The 26811-nt window shown below is 37.2% G+C and overlaps 1 protein-coding gene and 1 pseudogene across 1 annotated transcript in view; both read right to left on the bottom strand.

Moving 5' to 3' along the window:
* LOC125620517 overlaps positions 1-6826 on the bottom strand; it is a 7328-nt pseudogene extending 502 nt beyond the window's left edge.
* Eif2b3 (eukaryotic translation initiation factor 2B subunit gamma) overlaps positions 1-26811 on the bottom strand; it is a 104751-nt gene that overhangs the window by 20392 nt on the left and 57548 nt on the right. The window contains exon 7 of the mRNA XM_048782694.1: positions 12534-12623. Coding sequence (XP_048638651.1) covers positions 12534-12623 — 90 coding nt within the window. The remainder of the gene's footprint in view (positions 1-12533; positions 12624-26811) is intronic.

Below are 26811 nucleotides of genomic sequence, written 5' to 3'. Positions count from 1 at the left end.
TTTTTTTTTTTTTTTTTTTTTTTTTGAGATGAGGTCTTGATGTGTTGCCCAGACTGGTGCTGAAACTCCTTGGCTTAAGCAATCCTGCTGCTTCGGTTCCCTGAATAGCTGGAATTACAGGTATGCACCACTGCACTCAGCTCTTTATTCCTGATTTTAAATGGAATTTTTCCATTATTATTTAGAATGATGATTGTTTTAGATTTATTATAGATATCTTTTATCAGGTTAAGGAAGTTCTCTTTAATTCCTAACTTTCATCTATAAATGATACTGAACTTTTTTTTTCTTTTTTAAATCAAGTGACTTTTAAAAAAATAACTTTTTATATATATTTTTATGTGGTGCTGAGGATCGAACCCAGTGCCTCCCACATGCTAGGAAAGCTGAACTACAACCTAGCCCCCTTTCTTTCTTTCATTCCTAACTTATTAAGAGCTTTTATCTATAAATGATACTGAATTTTCTTCCTTCCTTCCTTTCTTTCTTGGTACTGGGGATTGAGTAACACCCCCAGTCCTTTTTATTTTTCCTTTTTGAGACAGGGTTCACTAAGTTGCTGAGGCTCACCTCAAACTTGAGATCCTCCTGCCTCAGTCTCCCGAGTCACTGGGATGAGAGGTGTGAGCCACTGAGCCTGGCACTAAGTTTTATTAAAAAAAAAATTATTTTTTGGTGGGTGCAGTGACACATGCCTATAATCCCAGTAACTCGGGAGGTTAAGGCAGGAGGATCGTAAATTCAAGGCCAGGTTGCCAGCTTGGGCAAGAGAACAAAACCCTGTCTCAACAACAACAAAAAAGGGCTGGAATGGAACTCTGTGGTAGAGGAGGACTCCCGGGTTTAATCCCCAGTACTGGGGGAAAAAAAGAATTTCTTACATCCCTGGGGTTTATCGTATTTCTCCCTTTTAATCTGTTATGGTTGTGAATTATATATCTTAAAATTTTATAATGTTAACAGCTGTGTTAAACATAACTATGTATAGGAATATTCTCTCATTGAGTGGAATTATGGGTGATTTTTTTCTTCTTTATGCAAATTATCAAAATTTTAAGGCCTGGGTTGTGGCTCAGTGGTGGAGTGCTCACCTAGTGTGTGTGAGGCACTGGGTTCAATTCTCAGCACCACATAAAAATAAACAAAATAAAGAAGGTATTGTTTAAAAAACAATTAAAACTTTAGGCTATTCTTTTTTGTTTTTAAAATAAGCACTGACACATTTTATTAAAGAAAAATTGTGCAGGGCTGGGGATGCGGCTCAAGTGGTAGCACGCTTGCCTGGCATGTGTGCGGCCAGGGTTCGATCCTCAGCACCATATACAAAGATGTTGTGTCCGCTGAAAACTAAAAAATAAATATTAAAATTCTCTCCCTTCCTCCCTCCCTCCCTCTCTCTCTCTCTCTTAAAAAAAAAAGAAAAGAAAAATTGTGCAGACTGTTCTGGCATACTTCTAACAATATCAGGATCACCTGGATCAATGACAGTGTGCATGCTCTGTACTATTTTCTGCATACTGTACCCAATTCAATATTATCACTGTAGCGATGGACATCAGTTTTGGCTAACATGGCATAGTACTCTATTCAGATTTCTTCAAAGCTGGGCATGTGAATGTACATGTGTATGTATATATAGGCACATGTATTTAAACAGTTATTTGCAAGGATGACCAACGTTGCTTTGTCCTGTGTGGTCATTTTCAGAATTTGCTTATACCCCAATACGTACTTTCCACTTTTTATAACAAGCTGGAGCCCAGAGTCAATCAACTCCAGAGACTTTTTCCTCTTATTTGAGGTCACCAGCTTATTGCCTTAGGTAAGAAATGGCCCCCAACCAAGAGCAGCTGCCATGATGGCCGGGGATTAAGAAAAGAACCTTAGGCCATTCTTAAGTTTCTTGCCATTTTTTTTTTTTCTTTTTTGGTCAGGGTGTGGGATACTGGGGATTGAACTCAGGGGCACTTGACTACTGAGTCACATCTCCAGACCTATTTTGTATTTTATTTAGAGACAGGGTATCACTGAGTTGCTTAGCACCTTGCCATTGCTGAGGCTGGCTTTGAACTCTCGTTCCTCCTGCCTCAGCCTCCCAAGTCGCTGGGGTTATAGGCATGCACCACCAGGCCTGGCTAGTTTCTTGCCTTTTGTTTTTTTCTTAGCTTCTATGGTCCTACTCTGCTGGTTTGATCTAGACACTCTGCAAATTTAAGATCCATTCTAAAGACTAAGTAGTTCCCAAGCAGACTTTATACTTATTTATTTATTTATTTATTTTTAGTTAAAGGTGGACACATCTTTATTTTATTTTTATGTGGTGCTGAGGATCAAATTCAGTGCCTCATGCATGCTAGGCAAGTGCTCTACCTCTGAGCCACAACCCAAGCCCAAGACTTTACATTCTTACCTACTAAAAAGAATGGGTTCCCTTACATTAGAACAGTTGTGCCTATTTAAATACTAAAGGTTATCAAATAATTTCCACAATGAAGTTAACTTCCATTTTCTTTCATGTAATCATATCATTTACGGAAGGTAAGATCACAGACCAATATGTAGAAGAACTCCCAGAAAGTAAACAAACAAAAATAAAAAATCCCCCCAAATTCTACTCTTTATTTATTTATTTTAAATATTTATTTTTTAGTTGGACATAATACCTTTATTTTTATTTATTTATTTTTATGTGGTGCTGTGGATTGAACTCAGGGCTTCGCACATGCTAGGCAAGTGCTCTACAGCTGAGCCACAGCCCCCACCCCTCTACTATTTTTAAATCACCCCAATATAAGCAGTAATCAATCTTGGTCAAGAACTTTGGAGATCTCCCAGGAAGCACGCTGCTTCCTGGTGGGTATCAAGACAGGATATTGGGTAGAAGTGATCAGGAATCTATAACAGGGGAAGAAGAGACCTGATCCTTAATACAGTGAATATGCTTTTGATTTATACTTAGCAAAGGAAATGAAAGCAGCTGGATGAGAGACTAGCACATGTTTTTCAGTTTGCTCTTTCCATTGCACCTTGTTAGAACTTTAAATCATTGGTTAATTTATTTAGCATTTACCAAGCATCTACTATATTCCAGTTGCTATGCTTGGTTTTGATAATATGCTGTTTCTGACTTTAAGGAATTAATAATCCAGTGGGCAGTGGCCTGATATGTGTTTAAGGAGAAAGGTGGAGAGAGATGAAGTTGATTAGGTGGGCAATGGAGCCAGATTTTGGAAGTGTTCTGTGGTGGTCTAGAAAATCTAGACTGAGAAGTCAGTGGTAGATTTTAAACAGGAAAGCGACATGATCAGTAATTTTTCTTTCTTTCTTTCTTTTTTAAATTTATTTTTTAGTTTTAGGTGGATACAATATTTTATTTTTATGTGGTGCTAAGGATCGAACCCAGTGCCTCACATGTGCTAGGCGAGCACTCTACCACTTAAGTCACAACCCCAGCCCCCCCTCCTTTTTAATATTTATTTTATAGTTGTAGTTGGACACAATATATTTATTTATTTATTTATTTTTATTTGGTGCTGAGGATCGAAACCAGGGCATCGTATATGCTAGGTGAGTGCTCCACTGCTGAGCCACAATCCCAGTCCCCAGTTTTATTTCCTAGTAAGGTAATTCTGGTAGCAGTGTGTGAGGAAGCCAGGAATAAGGAGACTAAAGATAGAGGAACCAATTATAATATTCTAGGAGATGAGACAAGAAGGCCTGAGAGAAGGGTTAAAGTATAGGTAGCCATATAAACCAGACTGCTACTGCACAGTTCCCCCCCATCCCAGCCCCCATTCAAAGAAGCTGATCATGTAGACACAGGACCACACAGATGGAGAGCAGGTAAGAGGGTAAGACAAAAGCAAAGGCTGAGAAGAGTAAGGATAATTTGAGTCCTGGAGCTACACAGTTCATGGTTTTTGTTATTTTTAAAGGATCAAGTCAAACATCTTTGAAAAATGCTGTGTAAGCTGGAAGTTATTGTATTGAATTTCAATGTGATTTTTCTCCTGATCCTCTGATGGAGATTAAAAATTTCCATATGAATACAAAGAATGAAACAACTCTTACTCTTAGTTTTTTTTCTCCCCTTTTAATGCTCCAAACCAGTGTGGGTAGCAAATGTTCCTTGGCCCCCTCCACTGAAAACAAGTCAGTTCCTTTTGAAGAAGTGACAAAGCATGGACAGCTGGAGGATTTCAGGGCCATGATATTTACATTATGAACCAAACAGAACTCTCACTGCAAGAGGCAAGCAAACAAGCCTTGGCAAACAGCCCTATCAGCTCAAGGAGGTCAGTGATTTGAAGAGGGGATATGAAACTGTTTTGCCAGGACTCACCCACTTTTGCTGGAGCTCAGCTTTAGGCCAATTCCCATAATGCAGTTGGCTTAACAGCATAGGGGAGGACACAATTACTCTTCCTGCTTCCTAGTCAGAGTGGAGGCAGCTCAAAGCTATGCCAAGAAATTATACAAGGCTAGTGTGAACCACTGTGAACATTTTGACCTTGGCCTAAAGGCTGCTAGAAGGATACAGGGCCCTGGTCAATCTTCTTTTCTCCCATTCCATTCCATTTTTTTTTTTTTTTTTAAAGGTGCTTGGGGTAGAACACAGGGCCATACACTTGCTAGGCAATCTTCCTTCTTTCTTTTTATGGTACTGGGGTTTAACCTAGGGGTGCTCTACCATTGAACTACATCTCTCTTTTTGTTTTTATTTTGAGAAAGGTTTAAGTTAGAGTCTGACCTTGAATCGTTTTTTTGTTATTTTTAAAGGATCAAGTCAATCCTCCTGCCTCATCCTCCTCAAGTCACTGGGATTATACCTGACTTCCTTCTCTCTCTCTCTCTCTCTCTCTCTTTTTTAAAAACATTATTTTTGAGTTGTAGGTGGACACAATATCTTTATTTCATTTTTATGTGGTGCTGAGGATCGAACCCAGTGCCTCACGTGTGCTAGGCGAGCGCACTACCACTGAGCCACAACCCCAGCCCCCTCTTTTTTTTTAATAAAGACTTTTTTTTTTTTTTTAAAGATAGACACCGGGGATAGGCTGGGGATGTGGCTGAAGCGGTAGTGCGCTCACTTGGCATTCGAAGGGCGCTGGGTTCAATCCTCAACACCACATAAAATAAATAAATAAATAAATAAATAAAGATAAATTTTAAAAAAGACACAACATCTTTATTTATTTTATTTATTTTTATGTAGTGCTGAGGATCGAACCCAGTGCCTCACATGTGCAAGGCAAGTGCTCTACCACTGAGCTAACCCCAGCTCCTCCCTTCTTTCTTATAGTTTTCTCAGAAAGTACCTTCCTTGTTTCATGAAATTGCTATATAAAGATCTTGGAGAAAAGGTATTCCTTTTAATCCTATTTATAAAAATAGAAAACAAATAACCAACAACAGAATAATAATGCCCTTATGTAATAGAATATCATATAGGCAAAACTGAGATTATAAAGAATTTTTGATGACACAGGAAAATGCTCATGAAATAATAATGAAGTAGAAAATTTTAATGTGAATTCAATTGTGTATTTGTGTGCATGTGTGTGTGTGTGTGTGTGTGTGTGTGTATATATATATATAAAATAATGGAAATACATTTAAGTGTTCACAATAGTTACCTTATAGTAGTGATACTTTCCTTTTATATTCTTTTGATTTTTTCAATTTTTACAGTTATAGGCCATTACTTAATATTCTTCCCTTACTTTCTGTGGCATCATTCTTTTGATCTGCTCCTATTCTGATACCTCTTCCTTTGTTTCCCCAATATATCTGGACTGTTTCTGGATTTTTCTTTCCTTTTGGGGGGCAGCCTACCTCTAAGCTATACCCCCAGCTCTTTTCAAACATTTATTTATTTATTTGAGTACTGGGGATTGAACCTAGGGGCAATCAATCACTGAGCCACATCCTCAGCCCCCCCCTTTTTTTGTATTTTATTTAGAGATAGTCTCACTATGCTTTGTTCTTGGGCTTAAAAAACAACAACAAACAAACAAACAAACAAAAACAACCAAACTCACTTGTTTTTTATACAGGTGAGTTCAATACAGTCTTTGCTTAATTTTGTTTGTTATTGACATAAAGGGCCCACCATGCAATCTCTAGAACACTGAAGGACAGAAAAAGCAAAGCCACATCAATGCTTGAACTGAACAATGAAGACCCATCTGGGCAAGGTGATACACTCCTTGGGAAACTGAGACAGGAGAATTGTAAGCTCAAGCCCAGCTTTAGTGATTTAGCAGATCCTATCTCAAAATAAAATATAAAAAGGGCTGGAGATATAGCTCAGTGGTAGAGCATCCCACCAAAAAATAAAACAAAACAAAAAACTCCACAAAAAAACCAAAAAAACCTGGGCTGTGGCTGTGGCTCTGTGGCAGAGCACTTGCCTAGCACATGTGAGGCACTGGGTTCAATCCTCAGCACCACATAAAAATAAATAAAATAAATAAAGGCAATCTGCCCATCTACAACTACAAAAAATAAAAAACAACAACAACAACAAAAAAAAAAACAAAGCCCCCTCACAAAACAACCCCCCCGCCCCCACATAGCAAACAAAACCATCCTTGCCCAAACCAAACCACAAAAGCAAAAACAATAACCAAGGCAACAATTACCTATCTCTAATGGTACTATGTGGTCCTTCATCTTTGCTGCTCACTTTTATTGTGCTTTCTCTATTCCATAACTTCAGCTTGCACGCAGCTTTAATTATCATCATGATTCTGACCTTGCTGTATGACTGCTTACCCTGAACTCCTGGCTTCACTTTGTGGGGCCCATCCTTTCTTCTCTGCATCCTTATATAGCTCAGGCTAGGAAATTATGAGAGTTTTCTTATCTTTTCAGGTATGTTACATGTGCATGCATGCATATCTCTGTAATACGGATATCTAATATCTGTGATAGACATTGCTAGCAATCAGTTCATCAATGGTGACTGATTTTGTTGAGGCTCTGGCTGTATGATGGTGAGCAAATTACTTTTGGGGTGGGAATACTGGGAGTTAGCATACTCACCATGCAAAGTAAGCAGTTTACCACTAAGTTACACCCCAGCAAAAGCAAACGACTTTTAAGCCTCATCTTCTTCCTCTATAATATAAAGATAATACCTAAGGAGAGAATTTAAATTTTTTTTTTTTTTTTTTTTTGTGGTGTTAGGGATTGAATTCAGGGCCTTGTGCATGCTAGGCAAGCACTGTGTTTAGCAGCCCCAGCCCTATTTTGTATTTTATTTAGAGACAGGATCTCACTGAGTTGCTTAGCCTCATTTTTTTTTTTTTCCCTGAGGCTGGCTTTGAACTTGCGATCTTCTTGTCTCAGTCTCCTGAGCCCCTTGGGATTACAGGTGAGTGCCACCTCACCCGGCTAAAGAACTATCTTAAGGACTGAATGAGCACTCAGTCTAGTAGTACCTGGTACATTGTTGGTGCTATTCAAAGTAATTTTCTTCTCTCTTTTTCCTCTCCCTGCTCTGAAGACCAATTCTAAGACTGTAAGTATTTCACAGTAGGATCAGATTCTAACACTAAAAGAGATTGATTGTAATTTTATATTATTCTGGACAAGAAGGAAGTACTCAATTCTTCCTTTTAAGACTAATCTTAAGAGTACAAGACCTAAATAACATGATTAATGAGGAAGATCTCATATTTTTCTCAATTCTATAGATTAAAGAATATACTTTCTTTACAACTGCCTATAAAATATTAACAAAACAACCATGTACTAGACTGAAAAGATAATTTCAATAAATTTAGATAACTTGAGATACTATAGCAAATATTTGATAATATGATAAAATTGGAAATAAATAACAATAGCAACAAAATTTAAGAAATAAATTCATTCTTTCCCAGAAAGAACTTATTATCTTAATACTTGAATCAAAGAGGAAATGTAAACTGAAATTGCATAATATCTAAAAATAATGCTTTGTATCAGAATTTATAAGACGTATCTAAAGTATTTAGAATGAGATTTATATTTAATATTTTATCAGTAAAAATAAAATTCACTATAGGAAAGTAGAGTACAGTTGGGAGGATAATTGATAAAACAAAGATTAATCTTCTTTAGGTCTTTTAAATGCACTAGCAAGTTAGGGAAAAGGAGAGAAATACCCCCCCACCCCCAGGAATTCTTTGCTAAACAGAAATCAGGACTAATCCTGGTATAAAATGCCTGTCTCCTGTGGCATTAGCTTAGGAAGCTAGCATACTGCTTGATTCCTTTCACTGAAACAGTGTCAGTCTAGGACCCTGACTCAGGTCTCTATTTTGGCGCAACACCTCCTAAGGCAAGCAAAAAACTGGGCCAATATTTGGGTTTCTAGATCTCCTAAGAGTCCCGCTTCCTTAAGCTTACTCCAGCTGACATTGAAAATGAGTGAGGAACCTTTAGCTCACTACTGAGCATCAAGAGGCATCACCATCACAATATTCAATCTAAGCTCTGCTCTGGCTATGGATATACATTTTGAATTACAATGTTCAAGAGAGTTTTTTGGTACATTCATCTTCATATATCATTCAGAATTGGATTAAAAACTTCAAAGGGTTAGGAGTGTAGCTCAGAGGTAGAGTGTGCCTAGAATGTACAAGACTCTTGGTTAGATCCCCAGCACCACAAAAAACAAAAACTTGGTGTTTTTTTTTTTGGATACTAGGGTGGATTCCAGGGGCACTTTACCATTAAGTTTTATCCCCTGTCCTTTAGAGAAAGAACCGGGCTAAACTGCTGAGGGTCTTGCTAAGTTGCTGAGGCGGCTAGTCTCAAACTTGCAATCCCCCTTCCCCAGTCTTCTGAGTCACTTGGGTTCCAAGTATGTGCTACCACGCCCAAACAACAAAAAAATTAAAATGTGTAGAGTTCAGTCACTAAGCTTCTGGTCTAAGATAGTACAGATTTTCTTATCCACACAGGTCTTCCTATAGCTTTTCTGCTTAGTCAAATGCAGATAGCCATGTCTCTTTTTTCATAATTTGATAATACTTTCATAATACTGAATGCCTTGCCAATCCAGGTAGGTATCCATTCCATTCTCAAAGAATTTGGATAGGGCTGGGCATGATCGCACATACCTCTAGTCCCACTAACTTGGGAGTTTGAGGCAGAAGGATTGCAAGTTCAAGACCAGCCTCAACAGCTTAGGAGGCTTTCAGCAATTTAGCAAGACCCTGTCTCAAAATAAAAAGGTTGGAGATGTAGCTCAATGATAAAGTGCCTCTGGGCTCAACCCCCAGTAACCCCTAAACAACAACAACAAAAACAAACCAGAATTAGGATGGGAGATGTTAACATGTAACAAGTAACAAAAGAGAAACACTATTTAACAGAAAATTTGAAGTCTTTTATACAAAGAACATGGAGTAGAATATTTTAACTTTCATAGGTTAAATATAGCAAAGGATTGTTGAAGCACAACTTTCTTGAAGTTGTATTGCCTAGGTTTACTCTCTCTTTTCCATTACTAAAGGACTCATCACTTTCTGACAAGATTATCATATAATGACTCCTACTTACCTTGAAGCAATCTCTTTCCCATGCACCATGGTCTGTTTCCCTGCCAGGTTGTATCATTGCTCATTTCATATAAGACTATTGCGTTGACCTTTTAATTCTTATTTATTTTTTTGAGACAGGCTGTCCTCAAACTCTCAGTCTCAAGCAATCCTTTTGCCTCAGCCTCCTGAGAAGCTGTACTACAGGCGTGTGCCACTGCACTTGGCCAAGACAGTCTGTTTAAAAGTTTGTAACTCCGTGCTCAGCCTTCAAGGCTTTCTACACATTGCTACCTACCACCGAGCTATTTAAATCTCATCTTCCACAATTTCTCAAAGACCTCCATTATTCTAGCCAGGAATAAAGAATCTCTCTCAAGTACCACCCACTATACCTTTATAGTTTTTCTAATACGTTGAAATTTACCAATTTTAAATATATGTCCTTTGATTCTAAAAACCCTGAGAGATAAAGATAGATAGGGAGAAGAAAGGGATAAATGTCTCTAACAGATCTTAAGAGAAAAGAGATAAGTGTCTCCAACAGATCTTGAGATGGGGAGGTAGTTGGAGTTAAGGCTCTGTATCAATCTTTATTATACCAGGCTTGGAGAAAGTCCCATTCAACAGAGATTTTGGACAGGAATGACAGTTACAACATCAACTTCAGGTCTATCCTTAGGGCACACATAACTGCACTATATTTGCCAGGTGTGGGAATAGTACTGGTAGTAGCTAAATGAGCTAAAAATAAGCTACAGCAGGCAAGATGAGGCCAGTTTTGGTGCAAAACTGCCTGCATCTCTGAACACCAAAAGCCACAATCCTATTTGACAATACTAAGAAAGTATTGTATTGTTAGTATTTTTTTTAGAAGTGATAATGATATTGAGGTGTTTTATAAGAATTCTTATATTTTAAAGATATATACTGAAATATTTAAAGATTAAATTATGAGCTGTAGCATATAAAAACAAGATCAGCCATGTGCTGATAATTGTTGAAACTGTGGGATGGATGAATGAAAGTTCATTATATTACTTTCTCTATGTATTTGTGTAAAATTTTCCATAGTAAATAATTTTAAAAAGATCATAGTCTCTATAATTTCTGCATCCCCTTTCAGCACATAAAGGTCAGGGCCTATTTCATTTTCATTTGGGAGTTTAAAAAAATCCTTCAATAGCCAACAGTCAGTTTCACATTTTTACTACAAACTGATAACTAGGAAACAGATTTTGGATCACTCTTTAAATCTTGGAAGCAAGTATCCCTGCTGTTTGAAAAGCAAAGTCTTCAAAATCCACCACAGAGTTTAGGATGTAAGTTCTATGAGGGCATGGCCATGTTTGCTTACTCACCATTGATCTCATGATTCATCTAGCACAATGCCTCCCTCTTAAGAAGTGCTTAACAAGTACATATTGATGGAATGAAAAAGAACAAGTCATAGGGGAACAGGGCATCAGTGTCCTGGGAATGTGAAACAAAAAGAACAATCTTACTATTAGCTCCATCCTATAGGAGCTCAGCCGGTGTTGGGGTGAAGGCCAGGATGCTGCAAGAAAGCTCATGCAGGGCACAGAGGAACATTTCTCCTTTCCTTAATATTCCTGTATGTATCCAAGTCCACTGGCTCAGGGAAGAGCTAGTGTTTATACCCAGGTTCTTAAGGTTCCCTGCCCAAGCTGCTCTGAGGGAACTTCCTATGTAGGGCTTGCTTTCTGGTCTACCAGTGCTACTGGAGGCAGAAACTTATCCAGCAGTCATGAAGGGAAACTAGTTACTTTTCTTCTTTTTTTTAATATTTATTTTTTAGTTCTAGGTAGACACAATATCTTTATTTTACATTTATGTGATGCTGAGGATCAAACCCAGTGCCTCATGCATGCTATGTGAGCACTCTACCACTGAGCCATAATCCTAGCCCCTAGTTGCTCTTCTTAATATGCAGTTATTAAATATTTTCCTATCTATTTCTCTGAGGACTCTAGCTGCATTTATTTTTTTAATCAAAAATCTTTCAAGCAGGTGTTATGGCACATGCCTATAATCTGAGTGACTTGGGAAGCTGAGGCAAGATTGCAAGTTTGAGATCAACCTCAGCAATTTAGTGATACCCAGTCTCAAAATAAAAAATAAAAAGGGGCTAGGGATATGGCTTAGTGTTTGAGTGCCCCTGAAGGTTTAATCCCTAGTATAAAGAAACAAACAAAAAACAACTTTGAGATCAGCCAGGTGCAATGGCACACACCTGTAATCCTAGCTACTCAGGAGGCTGAGGCAGAAGGATTGCAAGTTCAGGCTACTTAGTGAGACCCTATCTCAAAAAATAAAAAGACCTGGGTATATAGGAATAAAGGAAGGCAGGGAGGGAGAGAAAGTGGTAGAGCANCTTGGCTAATGGCTCCCAGCATCTCCCCCCTTCTGATTAATTAAACAAGCAATGTGGCTTAAGGACCGTGCCTGGTAGGTTGTCCAATTCAACATATGGTTCTTACCCATCATCGGAAAACTGACCTTTAGGCGTCAGCCTCCTGTCTTAGGTTGATACCACTGCAATTGAATCATACCCGTCACTGACTACCGGTCCAGCATACAGCCATACTTGTGGATAGGTCTATGCAGTCTCAGGCTGTTCTTCCCTTTTTCTACCAGCGTAATTTTAAATATATGTCCTTTGATTCTAAAAACCCTGAGATGGGCAAAAATAAATAATATACCAAAAACACTATTTCATTTCCAAAACAAAGGTGAGACTCAACTATGTAATTTATATAAACCGATGTCTAACTTTAAGAAGGTTTAAGTTGAGGTGGGGATAGTTTAGTGATGTAGCCCTTGCCTAGCATGTACAAAGCCCTGGGTGTGATCCCAAATACAAGGAAGGAGGGAAGGTAGGAATAAAGGAAGGAAGGGAGGGAGAGAAAGAAAAGAAAGGAAGAAAAGAAAACAAGAAGTGGGGGAAGAAGAAAGAAAGATTATCTCCCTCCTTTTTACCTGTTTTCCATTAAGAAATCCACAACATATTTTTTCAAGCAGTATAGATGGGCATCCACAAGGCCGGTATGGAAGTGTATTCTAGGGTACCTGAAAAAAGAATAGGAAAGAAGATGCTTATAATCAGGTAACAGGGATTCCATTCTATCATCACATAGTAGGCATCTGGAAGTGTTTAAGGCTTAGAGCCATGCTGTCTACCCCCCACCCTGGGGAGACCAGGATGGTGGACACCACCTTTGATCCTACCATTTAAAATCATAATAGTTCTCTATAGAAACACTCCCTCATACTCTTGGAGGCTTTTAGGCTTCAAAAGCAATTTGGCAAGTCTTCAAATCACTGACGATCCACTTTCTATTATGTCACATACTCCTACTCACAATTCTTTTAACTAACATTTTCCTGCCTCTACACTAATTATCCCACTTTCTGAAGGCTACACTTTAGCTATATTTTTTTTCCTCCAAGATCAGGCATGTATTATTCTATATTCATAGATGAAGCAGAATTCTATGAAAACTCCTAACTCCTTACTCTCACTCATCCAGCAGAACTCATCCAAGATACATTTCCTCCAGGAAACCTTCACTTAGAATCCTAGTTAGTGCTCCCTCAGTACTCGGTGCCTACCTCTACCAGGTAACTTACCATACAATAATGGAATAGCATATTTACTTCTCTCTCTCACTAGACTGAAATACAGCAGAGATTCATCTTCATAGCCTTAGCATTCAGCATGATTCCTGACAGAATGTCTAATTAAACAATTGTTGAATAAATAAAGAATTGAAAACATTGGATCAAATCAAGGCATCTGGCTAGTTGCTATTTTAGTTTGCCATCTCTGATTTCAGCTTTTAAAAAATGCCAGGTTTGCAATCTCCCAGGTTATCTTAGTATTTAATGAAAACAAATAGCTGGGGAGAAGTGGGAAAAAGTGGAGTGAAAAAAATGGAGAGTCCAGTTATAGCTGTCTGGTTGTAATCTTTCTTCTGTGTTCCTGTCCTCTGACTGGCTTATAGTTTTAAGGAAAATTATTTTCAAAAGATCTAGAAACCCTGAAGTACTTACATAAATTAAGGTGTACCACCAAGGGCTTTTACTCCTTTGGGAAAAGGGGCAAAAATATTTCCAAAAGGGAAACAGAGGAGCCAGAGACTTTGGAATCCCACACACAACACAACACAACTCACAAGCCAATCAATGTACACAATGAGGGTGAAGGAAAGAAAGAAAATCCAACTTTCTGAAAACCCCATTTGCTAAAATTGATTTTAGCAAATGTGAGGGTAGTTGCACTCTTTTGTTCATCTCCTATTTTACAAATTCTTTTAATCATATATTATTATTTAATTCTCACAAATAACTTCTGATATAGATATATTACTCTCATTTTTATTGTTGAGGTCAACTTGAACAGCCAGGGTAAGAATAACTTTAAAAAGTTTGAACAATCACAGTCTTAACTGTTATCAATTATAAATGGCACTAATATTCATATAGCACTTCAACGTTTTTTGGTAACAGGGATTGAACCTAGGAAGGNGATTAATCTTCTTTAGGTCTTTTAAATGCACTAGCAAGTTAGGGAAAAGGAGAGAAATACCCCCCCACCCCCAGGAATTCTTTGCTAAACAGAAATCAGGACTAATCCTGGTATAAAATGCCTGTCTCCTGTGGCATTAGCTTAGGAAGCTAGCATACTGCTTGATTCCTTTCACTGAAACAGTGTCAGTCTAGGACCCTGACTCAGGTCTCTATTTTGGCGCAACACCTCCTAAGGCAAGCAAAAAACTGGGCCAATATTTGGGTTTCTAGATCTCCTAAGAGTCCCGCTTCCTTAAGCTTACTCCAGCTGACATTGAAAATGAGTGAGGAACCTTTAGCTCACTACTGAGCATCAAGAGGCATCACCATCACAATATTCAATCTAAGCTCTGCTCTGGCTATGGATATACATTTTGAATTACAATGTTCAAGAGAGTTTTTTGGTACATTCATCTTCATATATCATTCAGAATTGGATTAAAAACTTCAAAGGGTTAGGAGTGTAGCTCAGAGGTAGAGTGTGCCTAGAATGTACAAGACTCTTGGTTAGATCCCCAGCACCACAAAAAACAAAAACTTGGTGTTTTTTTTTTTGGATACTAGGGTGGATTCCAGGGGCACTTTACCATTAAGTTTTATCCCCTGTCCTTTAGAGAAAGAACCGGGCTAAACTGCTGAGGGTCTTGCTAAGTTGCTAAGGGCCTTGCTGAGTTGCTATGAGGCTGGTTTTGAACACTTGATCCTCCTGCTTCAGCTTCCTGAGTCACTGGGACTACAGGCATGTGTCACTTGCACCTGGCTTAACTGGCATTCTTAAAGAAATAAAAGATTTAACTGGATATAAATTTGGGATATGAAAAATTAAAAAAAAATTAACATTTCAGAGACAAAAATGTGATAATAAGCAAAAAAAAAAAAATTTGGGATATGGTGAAGGAATGGAGATGGGTAATTTGGCGATTTTTCTTTTTTCTTTCATGTTAAATATGTAGTGATTTGGGACTGGGATACTAATGACATTTAAATTGCTAAAAAAAAAAGGAAGTTTCTTTATTTCATTTATTGTCTTTGAATAATATTAGAAATAAAGATTTATTTTTATTTTTCTTATTTATTTTTGTGGTGCTGGGGATTGAACTCAGAGTCTCATGTAAGCTACATCCCCAGCACCCCCCCACCAAAAATAAAAAAAACCTTACAAGCTACACCAGTAAAATCTGGGTAACTGGATTACTCTCAGGATGATGTTTTGGGTATGTATATAATAAGGAATGAAACCAACAAATGGAAATAAGACAGTTAGAAGTAGTTATAATTTTTTATAAAACAAAAACAAAACAAAAACAAAACAATTTTCCAACCATAGGAAAAGTCCCTTGCAATAAAAAACAGTTTATGAAAAATCTGTGGGAATCCTTTCAATGATAAAATGAAAACAAAAGCACAAAGAAATGGTATAAAAAGTTTAAACTTCAAAGTCAGTAAAGTAAGATCATTGAAAAGCCCCCACAGACAATTTCTCCTCTTCCTTTAACAAAAATAAAATAAAAAATAAAATAAAATAAAAATATATGTATAAATAAAAATTTTAAATATTTAAAAAAATATCTATAAGAAAATAAAAAGGAGTTGCTGAAGAAAAGATCTTAGAAAAGCAGAGCAGGACAATGAGCAAAGATACTAGTCTAGGATGCCCAGGACAATTTAAGCCATTAGGAACATAAGGAATACCTCTGTTATTATTACTTATTTATTTTTGGTACTGGGGATTGAACCTAGGGCACTTAACCACTGAGCCACATCTTCATCACTTTTTATTTTTTGAGATAGGTCTTGCTAAGTTGCTTAGTGCTTCACTAAAATGCTAAGGCTGGCCTCTAACTTGCAATCCTCCTGCCTCAGCTTCCTGAGCCACTTGGATTATAGGCGTGTATCACTGCATCCAGTGCCTGAGTTATTTTTATAGACATGTTTTTAAAAGAATAAGTTGCAGATTTTAGAATTTGTATTTGTAAAGTTTAAATTTTTGAGGGAAATAAAATAAGTTTTATAGAACAAAACCAATAGGTCAAATAATTAAAATAACAATTAAAAATTCATTTCTAACCTGGCACAGTGGCACACACCTGTCATCCCAGCTACTCAGGAGGCTGAGGCAGGAGGACCACAAGTCTGAAGTCAGCTGGGGCAACTTAGTGAGACCCTGTCTCCAAATAAAATTTTAAAAAAAGGGGCTGGGATATAGAGCACCTTGGGTTCAATCCTCAGTACCATACATACACACATAAATATTTTTTAATTAATTAATTAATTTTAATTAGGTATATATGACAGTAGAATGCATTCTTATTCATTGTACAATTTCTCACTTCTCTTGTTGTGCATGATGTAGCGTCACACCATATGTGTAGGCATATATGTACCTAGGGTAATTACGTCCATCTCATTCCACCATTTTTCCTGCCCCCATACCCCTCTGCACCTCTCTCTCCACTTTGCTCAATCAAACTTCCTCCATCCCACCCTCCCCACCATTATGGATCAGCATCCACTTATCAGATAAAATATTTGGCCTTTGGTTTTTTGAGATTGGCTTACTTCACTTAGCATGATTATTCTCCAACTCCATCCATTTAACTGCAAATGCCACAATTTTATTCTCTTTTAATGCTGAGTAATATTCCATTGTGTATATGTACCACAGTTTCTTTATCCATTCATCTATTGAAGGGCATTTAAGTAGGTTCCACAGTTTAGCTATTGTGAATTGAGTGCTATGAACATCGATGTGGCTGTGTCACTATAGTATGCTGATTTTAAGTCCTTTGGGTACAGACCAAGGAGTGGGATAGCTAGGTCAAATGGTGGTTCCATTCCAAGTTTTCCAAAGAATCTCCATACTGCCTTCCAGATTGGTTACACCAACTTGCAGTCCCACCAGCAATGTATGATTGTGCCTCTTCCCCCATATCCTCACCAACACTTATCACAAATATTTTTTTTTAATATTATTTTAGTTTTGATAGGCCTTTATTTTATTTATTTATATGTGGTGCTGAGAATTGAACCCAGTGCCTCATACATGCCAGGCAAGTGCACTACCAGTGAGCCCCAGTCCCACAAATATTTTTATTAAATATTTATTTTTTAGTTGTAGTTGATCACAACATCTTTGTTTTATTTATTTATGTTTATGTGGTGCTGAGGATCGAACCCAGGGCCTTGCACATGTGAGGTGAGCGCTCTACTGCTGGGCCACAACCCCAGCCCCCTCCCCAAATATTTTTTAACAGTGATATTACTTTAGAATAATACCACTGTTTGTGAAATAAATATTGGGAAGCATCAAACAATAAGCATTTACAATTTCACACAAAGATCAATGGCATTTACCTATTTAATTTTGTAGTATTAAGGATCAAACCTAGAACCTTGTGGAGCATGCCTGTAATCCTAGAGACTTGGGAGGTTGAAGTAGGAGGATTGCAAGTTGGAGGCCAGTTTCAGCAATCTGGTGAGGCCCTAAGCAACTTAGTGAGACCCTTCTCAAAATAACAATTAAAAAGGGCAGGATGTGGCTCAGTGGTAAAGTACCCCTGGGTTTAAGCCTCAGTACCAAAAAAAAACAAAAAACAAACAAACAAACAAACAAATAAAAAAACCCCAAAACTTCATGAAAGTTCTTAGCCTATTACATAATGGAATATCTATACCTGCCCTCAGTGCCACACAGAGTCCTGGCTTTGGCAGTCTCATAACCAGCTGTACATGAGCACCCATGTCTGCATACAGCATTTCCAGTGTATAGTGAAGATTTCATTCTGAGCTCAGCTGGGGCCATATTTCTCAGTTGATGTGGTACTTTCCTTTCCTTTCCTGTGAGGCAATCAGCTCCACAATCTCTTTTCCCTCCATGTGTTTCAATGTCTATTGTGAATTTCACCTTATCCAAAATTCTCCTGAGACTCTGTAATCCACCTCCTTTGACTATGAAAGGTCCATGAAGCTCTAATGCTCTTGCAGTGTGACAATGGGTGAAGTGAAGTAGGTATGTACAGGGCACTGGCTCCACTGGCCCCCCTTTTCTCTATAGAGGCAACTGTCTTATTTCCCACTTCCTTTACTCTTCCCATTTTGTCCTCTAGGTCTTTTGTCTACTCTTTTATTCTGCCTCCTTATATCCTGGGCATTTTTTTTTTCTTTCAGGATCAGCTTGTATCTACTTCCTCCAGGAATCCTTCATTCTCCACTTATTTTTAATTTTTTTTTTGTAGTTGTAGATGGATAGCATGCCTTTGTTTTGTTTATTTTATTTTGTTTGAACTCGATTACTGTGCCACATCCCCAGCCCTATTTTGTATTTAATTTTGTTTATTTCTGTATGCAGTGCTAAGAGTCGAAAATAGCGCCTCACACGTTAGGCAAGAACTATGTCACTGAGCTAGCTCTCCCCCTATTTTACTGCTGTTTTGGTTTTTTTTTTTTTTTGGTGCTAGGGATTGAACCCAGGGCCTTGTGCATGTGAGGAAGCCCTCTACCAACTGAGCTATATCTCCAGCCCTCCTCCTCCTATTTTAAATCATACTAAAACAATGGCTCCTGGAATAGATTGGGATCTTATCATTATTTGTTCTTTTCAAATGTACATAGTACTGTCTATTGAAGAAGATAAAATTCGGGGCTGAGGTTGTAGCTTAATGGTAGAGTGCTTGCCTAGCACACGTCAGGCACTGGGTTTGATCCTCAGCACCACATTAAAAAATAAACGAATAAAATAAAGGTATTGTGTCCACCTACAACTAAAAACATTAAAACAAAAAAGAAGATAAAACTCCTTCCAAACAATGATTTTTGAAATTCAACATACTTAGGAATCTAACACTGAAAACACATTCTATAACATTTACTGATGACCCAAACCGCAACAGGCATTCAACTAGAATAAAGAGACAACAAGATAGACCTGGTCTCTTCCACAGTGCACTTTATAGTTTTTATAGCAATTTTTCTCATTATTCCTTAAAAAACAGAATTTCCTGCTCTTTTCTTTCTTCTTGCCTCCCTCTTTCCTTTTGTAGTAAACTATATTTAACATAAAATTTATCATTTTCAAGTATACAGTTCTGTGGCATAAGTACACTTACATTGTGCAACCATCACAAATACCCATCTACAGAACTTATTCATCTTCTCCAACTGAAACTCTACCTTCATTAAACTCCAGTTTCCCCATTTACTCCTGCCCCCATTCAACAATCTCTTCTCTATAAATTTGAATACTTTAGGTACCTCTTAAAAGAGAAATCATACAATATTTGTCCTTTTCTGTCTGGCTTATTTCACTTAGCAAAGTGTCTTTATGGTTCATTTTGTAGCAGTTATCAAAACTTCCTCTTTAAGACTGCATTATATTTTGTTATATGTATATAGTATATACCACATTTTGTTTATAATGCATTTGTTGATAAAAAAGTTGCTTTCACCTTTTGGTTACTGTGAAGAACACTAAAGACATGGCTATAGAAATTGTGAATTGAGTCTCTGCTGCTTTATCACGTACACTTAATTTTTTTTTTCTTTTTTGGTACTGGGGATTGAACCAGGGGCACTTTACCATGGAGCTATATCCCCAGCCCTTTTTATTTTTTATTTGCTCAGGCTGGCCTTGAACTTCTGCCTCGGGCTCCCAAGTTGTTGGGATTATAGGCATGTGCCATCCAACTGGTTTAGAATAATTTTTAGTAAGGAAAATTTCAAACGTACACAAAATGAGAGATAAATTTTTATGTACTCATCAACCAGATTCAACAATTAACATTGTATCAACCTTTTAAATTTTTTACTATAGTTTAATTATGGTTGAATTGTATCTGTCCCTAAAAGATGTTGGGGTCCTATATCCCTCAGTATCTGTGAGTGTGAAATATTATTTGGATATACGGTCTTTGCAGATGATCAAGCTAAGATAAAGTCATTAAAGGGGCACAATTCAATGTAACTGGTGTCCTTATAAAAAAGGGAATTTGGACACAAATACAGACACACAGAGGGAAGACAATATTAAGATTCAGGGAGAATGCCATTTATAAGCCAAAGATACCTAAAGTTTCTAGAAGCTAGGAGAGAGGCATGGAACAGTCTCCCTGTCAAGAAGTAACCAGCCCTGCTGATATTTTGGACTTCTTGCCTTAAGAACCATAAGACAATACATTTCTGTTGCTCTAAACTACTCAGTTTGTGGTACTTTGCTGTAGCAATACTGGCAAACTAATATAATTTGTTTATTTTTGCACTACTGGAGATAGAACCCAGGGCCTCATGCATGGTAGGCAAGTATTTTACCACTGAGCTATATCCCACCCCCTAATACAGTATTTTAAAGCAAACTAAAGATATAACTTTTTTTTTTTTTGCGGGGGGGGGGGCGGTAACAGGAATTGAACTCAGGGGCACTTAACCACTGAGTCACACGCTCAGCTCTATTTTGTATTTTATATAGAGACGGTCTCACCAAGTTACTTATCCCCTTGCTATTGCTAGGGTTGGTTTTGAACTTGTGATCTCCTGTCTCAGCCTCCCAAGCCACTGGGATTATAGGCTTGCAACACTGCACTCAGCCAGATTTAACGTTTTATCTATAAATACTTCAGTATGAGGAATATACATTTCTAACTGATAAGATTGGACATTAAAATATAATCATTATGTCAATACCATACCTAATGAAATTATCAATGATTTCATAGTGTCATCTAATATCCAATCTCCATTTCAGATTTGTCCTTTTACAGTTGGTTGTTTGAATCAGGATCCACTTAAGGTCTCACACAGCATTTGGTTATTTCATTTTTAAAAAATTTCTGTTATTCCCCCACCAAGCCACTGATCTGTTAGAATAAGTCATCTATTTTGTAGAATACCCATGTTCTGAATTCAACAGATAACTTGGTCTTAAAAAAGAAAACACCCTTATTGAAGTATAATTTACATACCATAAAGTTGACCTGTTTTAGGCATACAAGTTAGTGATTTCTAGAAAATGTACAAAGCTGAACAACTATCATTACATCTAGATCCAACACTTCTATTATTCTTGTAAAATCTTACATTAAGCTGGGTGTGGTGGCACATGCCTGTAGTCCCAGTAACTCGGGAGACTAAGGCAGGAAGATTGCAAGTTTGAGGCCAGCCTCAGCTACTTAGCCAGGCCCTAAGCAATTTAGGGAGACGGTGTTTCAAAATAGGGGCTGGGGTTGTGGCTCAGTGGTAGAGCACTTGCCTAGCATGTGTTGAGGCACTGGGTTTGATTCTCAGCATCGAATATAAATAAATAAAACAAGGTCGATTGACAACAAAATATATATATATATGGATGTGGCTTAGCACCCTCTGGGTTCAATCCCTGGTAACAAAAACAAACAAACAAAAAACAACTTCACATGACCATTTGTAATCAATTAGTCCCCTTTTCTCACTCTCTCTGGCAGTCACTTATCTGCCCTCTTGTCTCTACAGATTTGTTTCTGTAAAAAGTTTTCCTGCATTAAAAAAAAAAAAATACATAGTCTTTCTAGTGGGTATGAGGTAGAATCTCATCATGGCTCTTATTTACATTTCCCTATAACTACTGATGTTGAGAATCTTTTCATTTCCTTCTTAGCAATTTATATATCTTTTTTTTTGGCAAAAAGGCCATTAAATTCTTTTGCCCATTTTGAAATTGAGTTGTTAGTCATCTTATTAGACTGTAAGTTCTTATCTTTTTGTTTTCTTAAAACTATCTTTTGAGGTTCAAAGTTTAATTTTTTTTTTTTTGGTACTGGGAATTGCACCCAGGGGCACCTTACCATCGAGCTATGTATTCCCAGTCTTTTCTTATTTTTAGACAGGTGGCTATGGGTCTTACTAACCTGCTGAGCCTGACTAAACTTGCAGTCCTCCTATTTCAGCCTCCTGAGTTACTGGGATTACAGGTATGTGTCACCATGTCTGGCTAAAGTCTTAGAATATATTTATTTTTTTTCTTTTATGAAGTATGTGTTTGGTATTATATCTAAGAAGTCTTTGCCTAACTCAAGTTCACACAGATTTTTGTTCTGGTTTTCTTTTAAAACCTTTACAGTTTTAGCTCTTAACATATGTTATGTTTGTATTCTATTTTCATCTTTGTATATGGAGTGAAGTAAGGTTCTAAATTGATCTTTTTGTATGTGAGTATCAAATCCTTCTAGCACAAGTTGTGTAAAAGACTATCCTTAGCCCACTGAGTTGCCTTAATATTTCAGGTAAAAATCAATTGACCAGACTCAGATGAGTTTTTTTGTTCTTTTTAAAAACTGTTTTGGCTATTCTACGTTTTCTGCCTTTCCATATAACTTTTAGGATCAGCACATCAATTTGTGCAAAAATTCTCTTGGGATTCTGATGCAGTTTGTATTGAATCTATAGATTAGTTTGGGGAGAGTTGCCCTCTTAACAATACTGAGTTTCCTAGTCCAGGAAGATGGATGTGTTTCCACATATTGATATTTTATGTAATTTCTCTTGCAGTGTTTTGTAGTTTTTCAGCATATGTCCTGCCCTTCTTCTTTCATATTTATTCCTATTTTTTTTCTTTTTGATGCAATTGTACATGGAATTGTTTTCTTATAATTTAATTTTGAGGTCATTCAATGCTATATAACTAATTTTTGTATATTGAGCTGTATTCTGTAACCTTGCTGAATCCTTTTTACTTGTTCCAGTAATTTTATGGATTCCTTGGTATTTTCTACAATATTATCTTATTGTCTGTTGAAGTTAAATGTTCCCAAAGCAGCAGCTGCCTGTTTTTGGCAGATTACTTTTATTTATTTATTTATTTTTTGAGAGAGAAAGAGAGAGAGAGAATATTTAATATTTATTTTTTAGTTTTTGGCAGACACAACATCTTTGTTTGTATGTGGTGCTGAGGATCGAACCCAGGCTGCACACATGCCAGGCGAGCACGTTACTGCTACCGCTTGAGCCACATCCCCAGCCCCGACAGATTACTTTTAAATGTCAAAGGATTCAAGGGGGGTTGGTATTGTGGCTCAGGGGTAAAGCACTCACCTAGCATGTGCAAGGTCCTGGGTTTGATCCTCAGCACCACATATAAATAATAAATAAAATAAAGGAATTGTGTCAATTACAACTAAAAAATATTTAAAAAAAAAGAGTTCAAGGAACAAGATGTATCCAAGTTTACTCCAAATTGAAGTCCTTGTGTCTAGGGAAGTTGTAGGAAAGACTCACACAGGAAACAAGACTCAGGTTACAGTTAGCTATAGGTAGAGGCAGAATAACAGAATCATCCTGACGCTAATGACCACTTCTACTCTGTGATAGCATTGGCTTAAGAGTGAGCTAAATCAGGACTGCACACTCTTAAGACTTCTTTGAGTTTTAATAAAAAGAAAACTGAACATAAAGATATGTATCCTATAAACATTTACAAAACAAGATACCTACAGAACTGTAGAGCTACAGGGAAAAAAAATGCAGTTCAGAAAGGAACCCTGACCATGAAAGGCAAAACTAATACTTTAGAGGTCCAAAGCTCATAAAGAAACTAAAAAAGTTCTGAGTCCTTTCAGTTAATAATAAGATTTCAAAGGATTTCAGATCCTTATTTCCTTCAAATATGAGAGAAAGGTCCCTTGGCTTAGGGCAATGCCAAATGTTCATAAGGTTTGCTCTCTTCTTCCCCTTTCCTAGAATCATCACATAAGTAGGAAGAACTGAGCTGATTTTATCTTGCTCATTGCATAAGGATGGCAAAGGCCAACTGGAAGTTCTATTCCCAACATGATCACTGAATAATGCTCAGTTCCTAGAAAAGTGGACAGAAAAAGGATGATAGTAAAGAAGCAGTTTATGGTAGCTGCATGCTTAAAAACCGAACTTCTTAACAAAGAGATAAGAGAACAAATACAAGCAACCATGGATCACACCAACAAACAGAAAAGAGAACAAATACAGGTAGCAAGAGATTACTTCAAGAAAGAGATAGAAATTCTGAAAAAACCAAATAAACAGAATTTCTTAAAATGAAAGAAATAATAAAAAACTCAATAGAGGGGCTGGGGTTGTGGCTCAGCAGTATAGCGCTCGCTTAGTGTGTTCGAGGCCCTGGGTTCAATCCTCAACACCACATAAAAATAAATAAATGTGTCCAACTACACTAAAAAAAGAAAAGAAGAACAACAACAATAACAACAACAACAAAAACCCCACAACAAAAACCTCAATAGAAAGCATCACCAACAGACTAGATCACTTGGAAGACAAGACCTCAGACAATGAAGACAAAATATACAATCCTGAAAAGAAAGTTGACCTCACAGTGAAGTTGGTAAGAAACCATGAACAGAACATCTAAGAATTATAGAATAACATCAAAAAAAAAAAAAACAAATCTAAGATTTACTGGGATAGAGGAAGGCTCAGAGATTCAAAACAAAGGAATGCACAATCTCTTCAATGAAATAACATCAGAAAATTTCCCAAGCATGAAGAATGAATTGGAAAATCAAATACAAGAGGCCTATAAAACACCAAATGTATAAAATTATAATAGATCTACACCAAGGCACATTATAATGAAAATGCCTAGGATACAGAATAAGGATAGAATTTTAAAGGCCACAAGACAGAGAAATCAGGTTACATATAAGGGAAGACCAATTAGAATCTCAGCAGATTTTTCAATCCAGACCCTCAAAACCAGGTGATCCTAGAACAACATATACCAAGCTCTGAAAGAAAAAAGATGCCAACCAAGAATCTTATATCCAGCAAAATTAAGCTTCAGATTTGATGATGAAATAAAAATCTTCCATGATAAGCAAAAGCTAAAAGAATTTACAGCAAGAAAGCCTGCACTACAGAACATTCTTGGCAAAATATTCCATGAGGAGGAAACGAAAAACAACAATGAAAATCTGCAAAGGGAAGAACTGCACTAAAGGAAAAGCCAACTAAAGGAGAAACCAATACTCTAGTGATTAGATTAAACATAGGCTAATTAACTCCTACCCCTTCTGAAAACTCATAACCATGGCAAAGTTGTTTTGTTTTTAAAGACAAACCCACAAGGACAAAGACCCTGTGAAGAGATGATGACAAAATTTTGAAAGCTAGAAAACAGAAGGATGTGATACAGATTTTAGTATATCCAAGAAAGCTGAATCGTAAATCAGACATACAAAAAGCTAAAGAATCTAATTTGTCCTGTTGAAACCCTGAAAAGATCAGGAATTGGCAACACAGCTTTTACTCACCCAGGCAGGAGATTAGATTTTTCTCTGCAATCTACAGCCAGTCCCAAAGAAAGGGCTTAAAAATATCGACATGGGTGTTTTCTTATAGCCATATCACTTCATAGAAGTGAGAGTAAAAGTATAGAAACTAAGAATAAAAATCTCAGTGCCTACACTGGACAAGACATCCTGGGAAAAGTTTGTGATCCTGGCTTCCAAAAGCCCTTCTATACCCCTGACCCCCACCCCAAACTGTGAATTAGAAAAGTACATTAGGAATTAGGGCTGGTTAGTATCAATGGGGTAAATAGTATTATTAGATTTTCTACAACATCAAGAAAATAATCAAGAGTTTAAACCTTCTCATCTGTTGTCACAGAAACAGATATTTGGCAATGATTTTTTGAGGTCTTGACCAAAGTCCTTGAAAGTCCCTAGATATAAATATGTCTAAACCTTCCAAGATGAACTCGTGAACATTTTATTCCATTTGAAAATATCTGTTAGAAGCTTGTTTTAATATTTTCATTACCATTCCAGTAAAAAAACCTTGACTAGAATTCAAAAAAACAAAGCAGAACATTGGAGAAAAGCTACATGATTTTCTTATTAAGTATTTGGCACAAATACCTTTCACTTATGAACTATTAAAAACACATGTCTGTCAGAAATAAAATAGGAATTTTTGAGCTGGGGGGTATCTTTAAAGAATAACTAAGCCGATTTCAATTAGAGAAACTGAGGCTTACAGAAACAAAATGATTTACTCAAGGCCACACAGCTGGTTTGTCTCAGAACTAGACTCCAAATTCCTTCAACTTGAATTTCCAGTACAATGCTCTTTCTATAAGCAATATTCTTTTCAGTCGAGTGCGCTACCGCTTGAGCCACATCCCCAGCCCAGCAATATTCTTTTCTACTACACTCAATGCCTGTACAAGTCAGAAAAGCACCAATTAGACATGTGAGAAAGGTGCTGTGCTTTTTCCAAATCTAATGAGGTTGTGAGAATCTGAGCCCTTTGTAATAAATTTTTTGTTTGTTTTTAGGACCAAGAATTTAACCCAAAGGTGCTTAATCAATGAGCCACACCCCTAACACTTTTCATTTTGAAACGGGGTCTTTCCAAGTTGCTTAGGACCTTGCTAGGCTGCTAAAGTTAGCCTTGAACTTGCAATTGTCCTGCCTCAACCTCCCAAGCTGTTGGGATTACCGGTGTGCACCACCGTATCCAGCTTGTTTTTTGTTTTTGTTTTGTTTTCCTTTAGAATAAAGTTACCAGTACTGCCTGATGTCTAAGCTTGCTGGGGAGACTGCTTCTGTACCTGACCACAAGCCTAGCAGGACTCCTGCTCCAACAGGGGTCTTATTCTTTTACTTTTCAGAACCAAATATGCCTGAAGCCCAACAAAACAATGTCTTTGAAATCAAGTAAATACTGCATT

Source organism: Marmota marmota, unplaced genomic scaffold (assembly GCF_001458135.2).
Source record: "Marmota marmota marmota unplaced genomic scaffold, marMar, whole genome shotgun sequence".
NCBI lineage: Eukaryota > Metazoa > Chordata > Mammalia > Rodentia > Sciuridae > Marmota > Marmota marmota.
The sequence above is the reverse complement of the archived record's forward strand: the minus strand, read 5'-3'. Positions and strand labels throughout refer to the sequence as shown.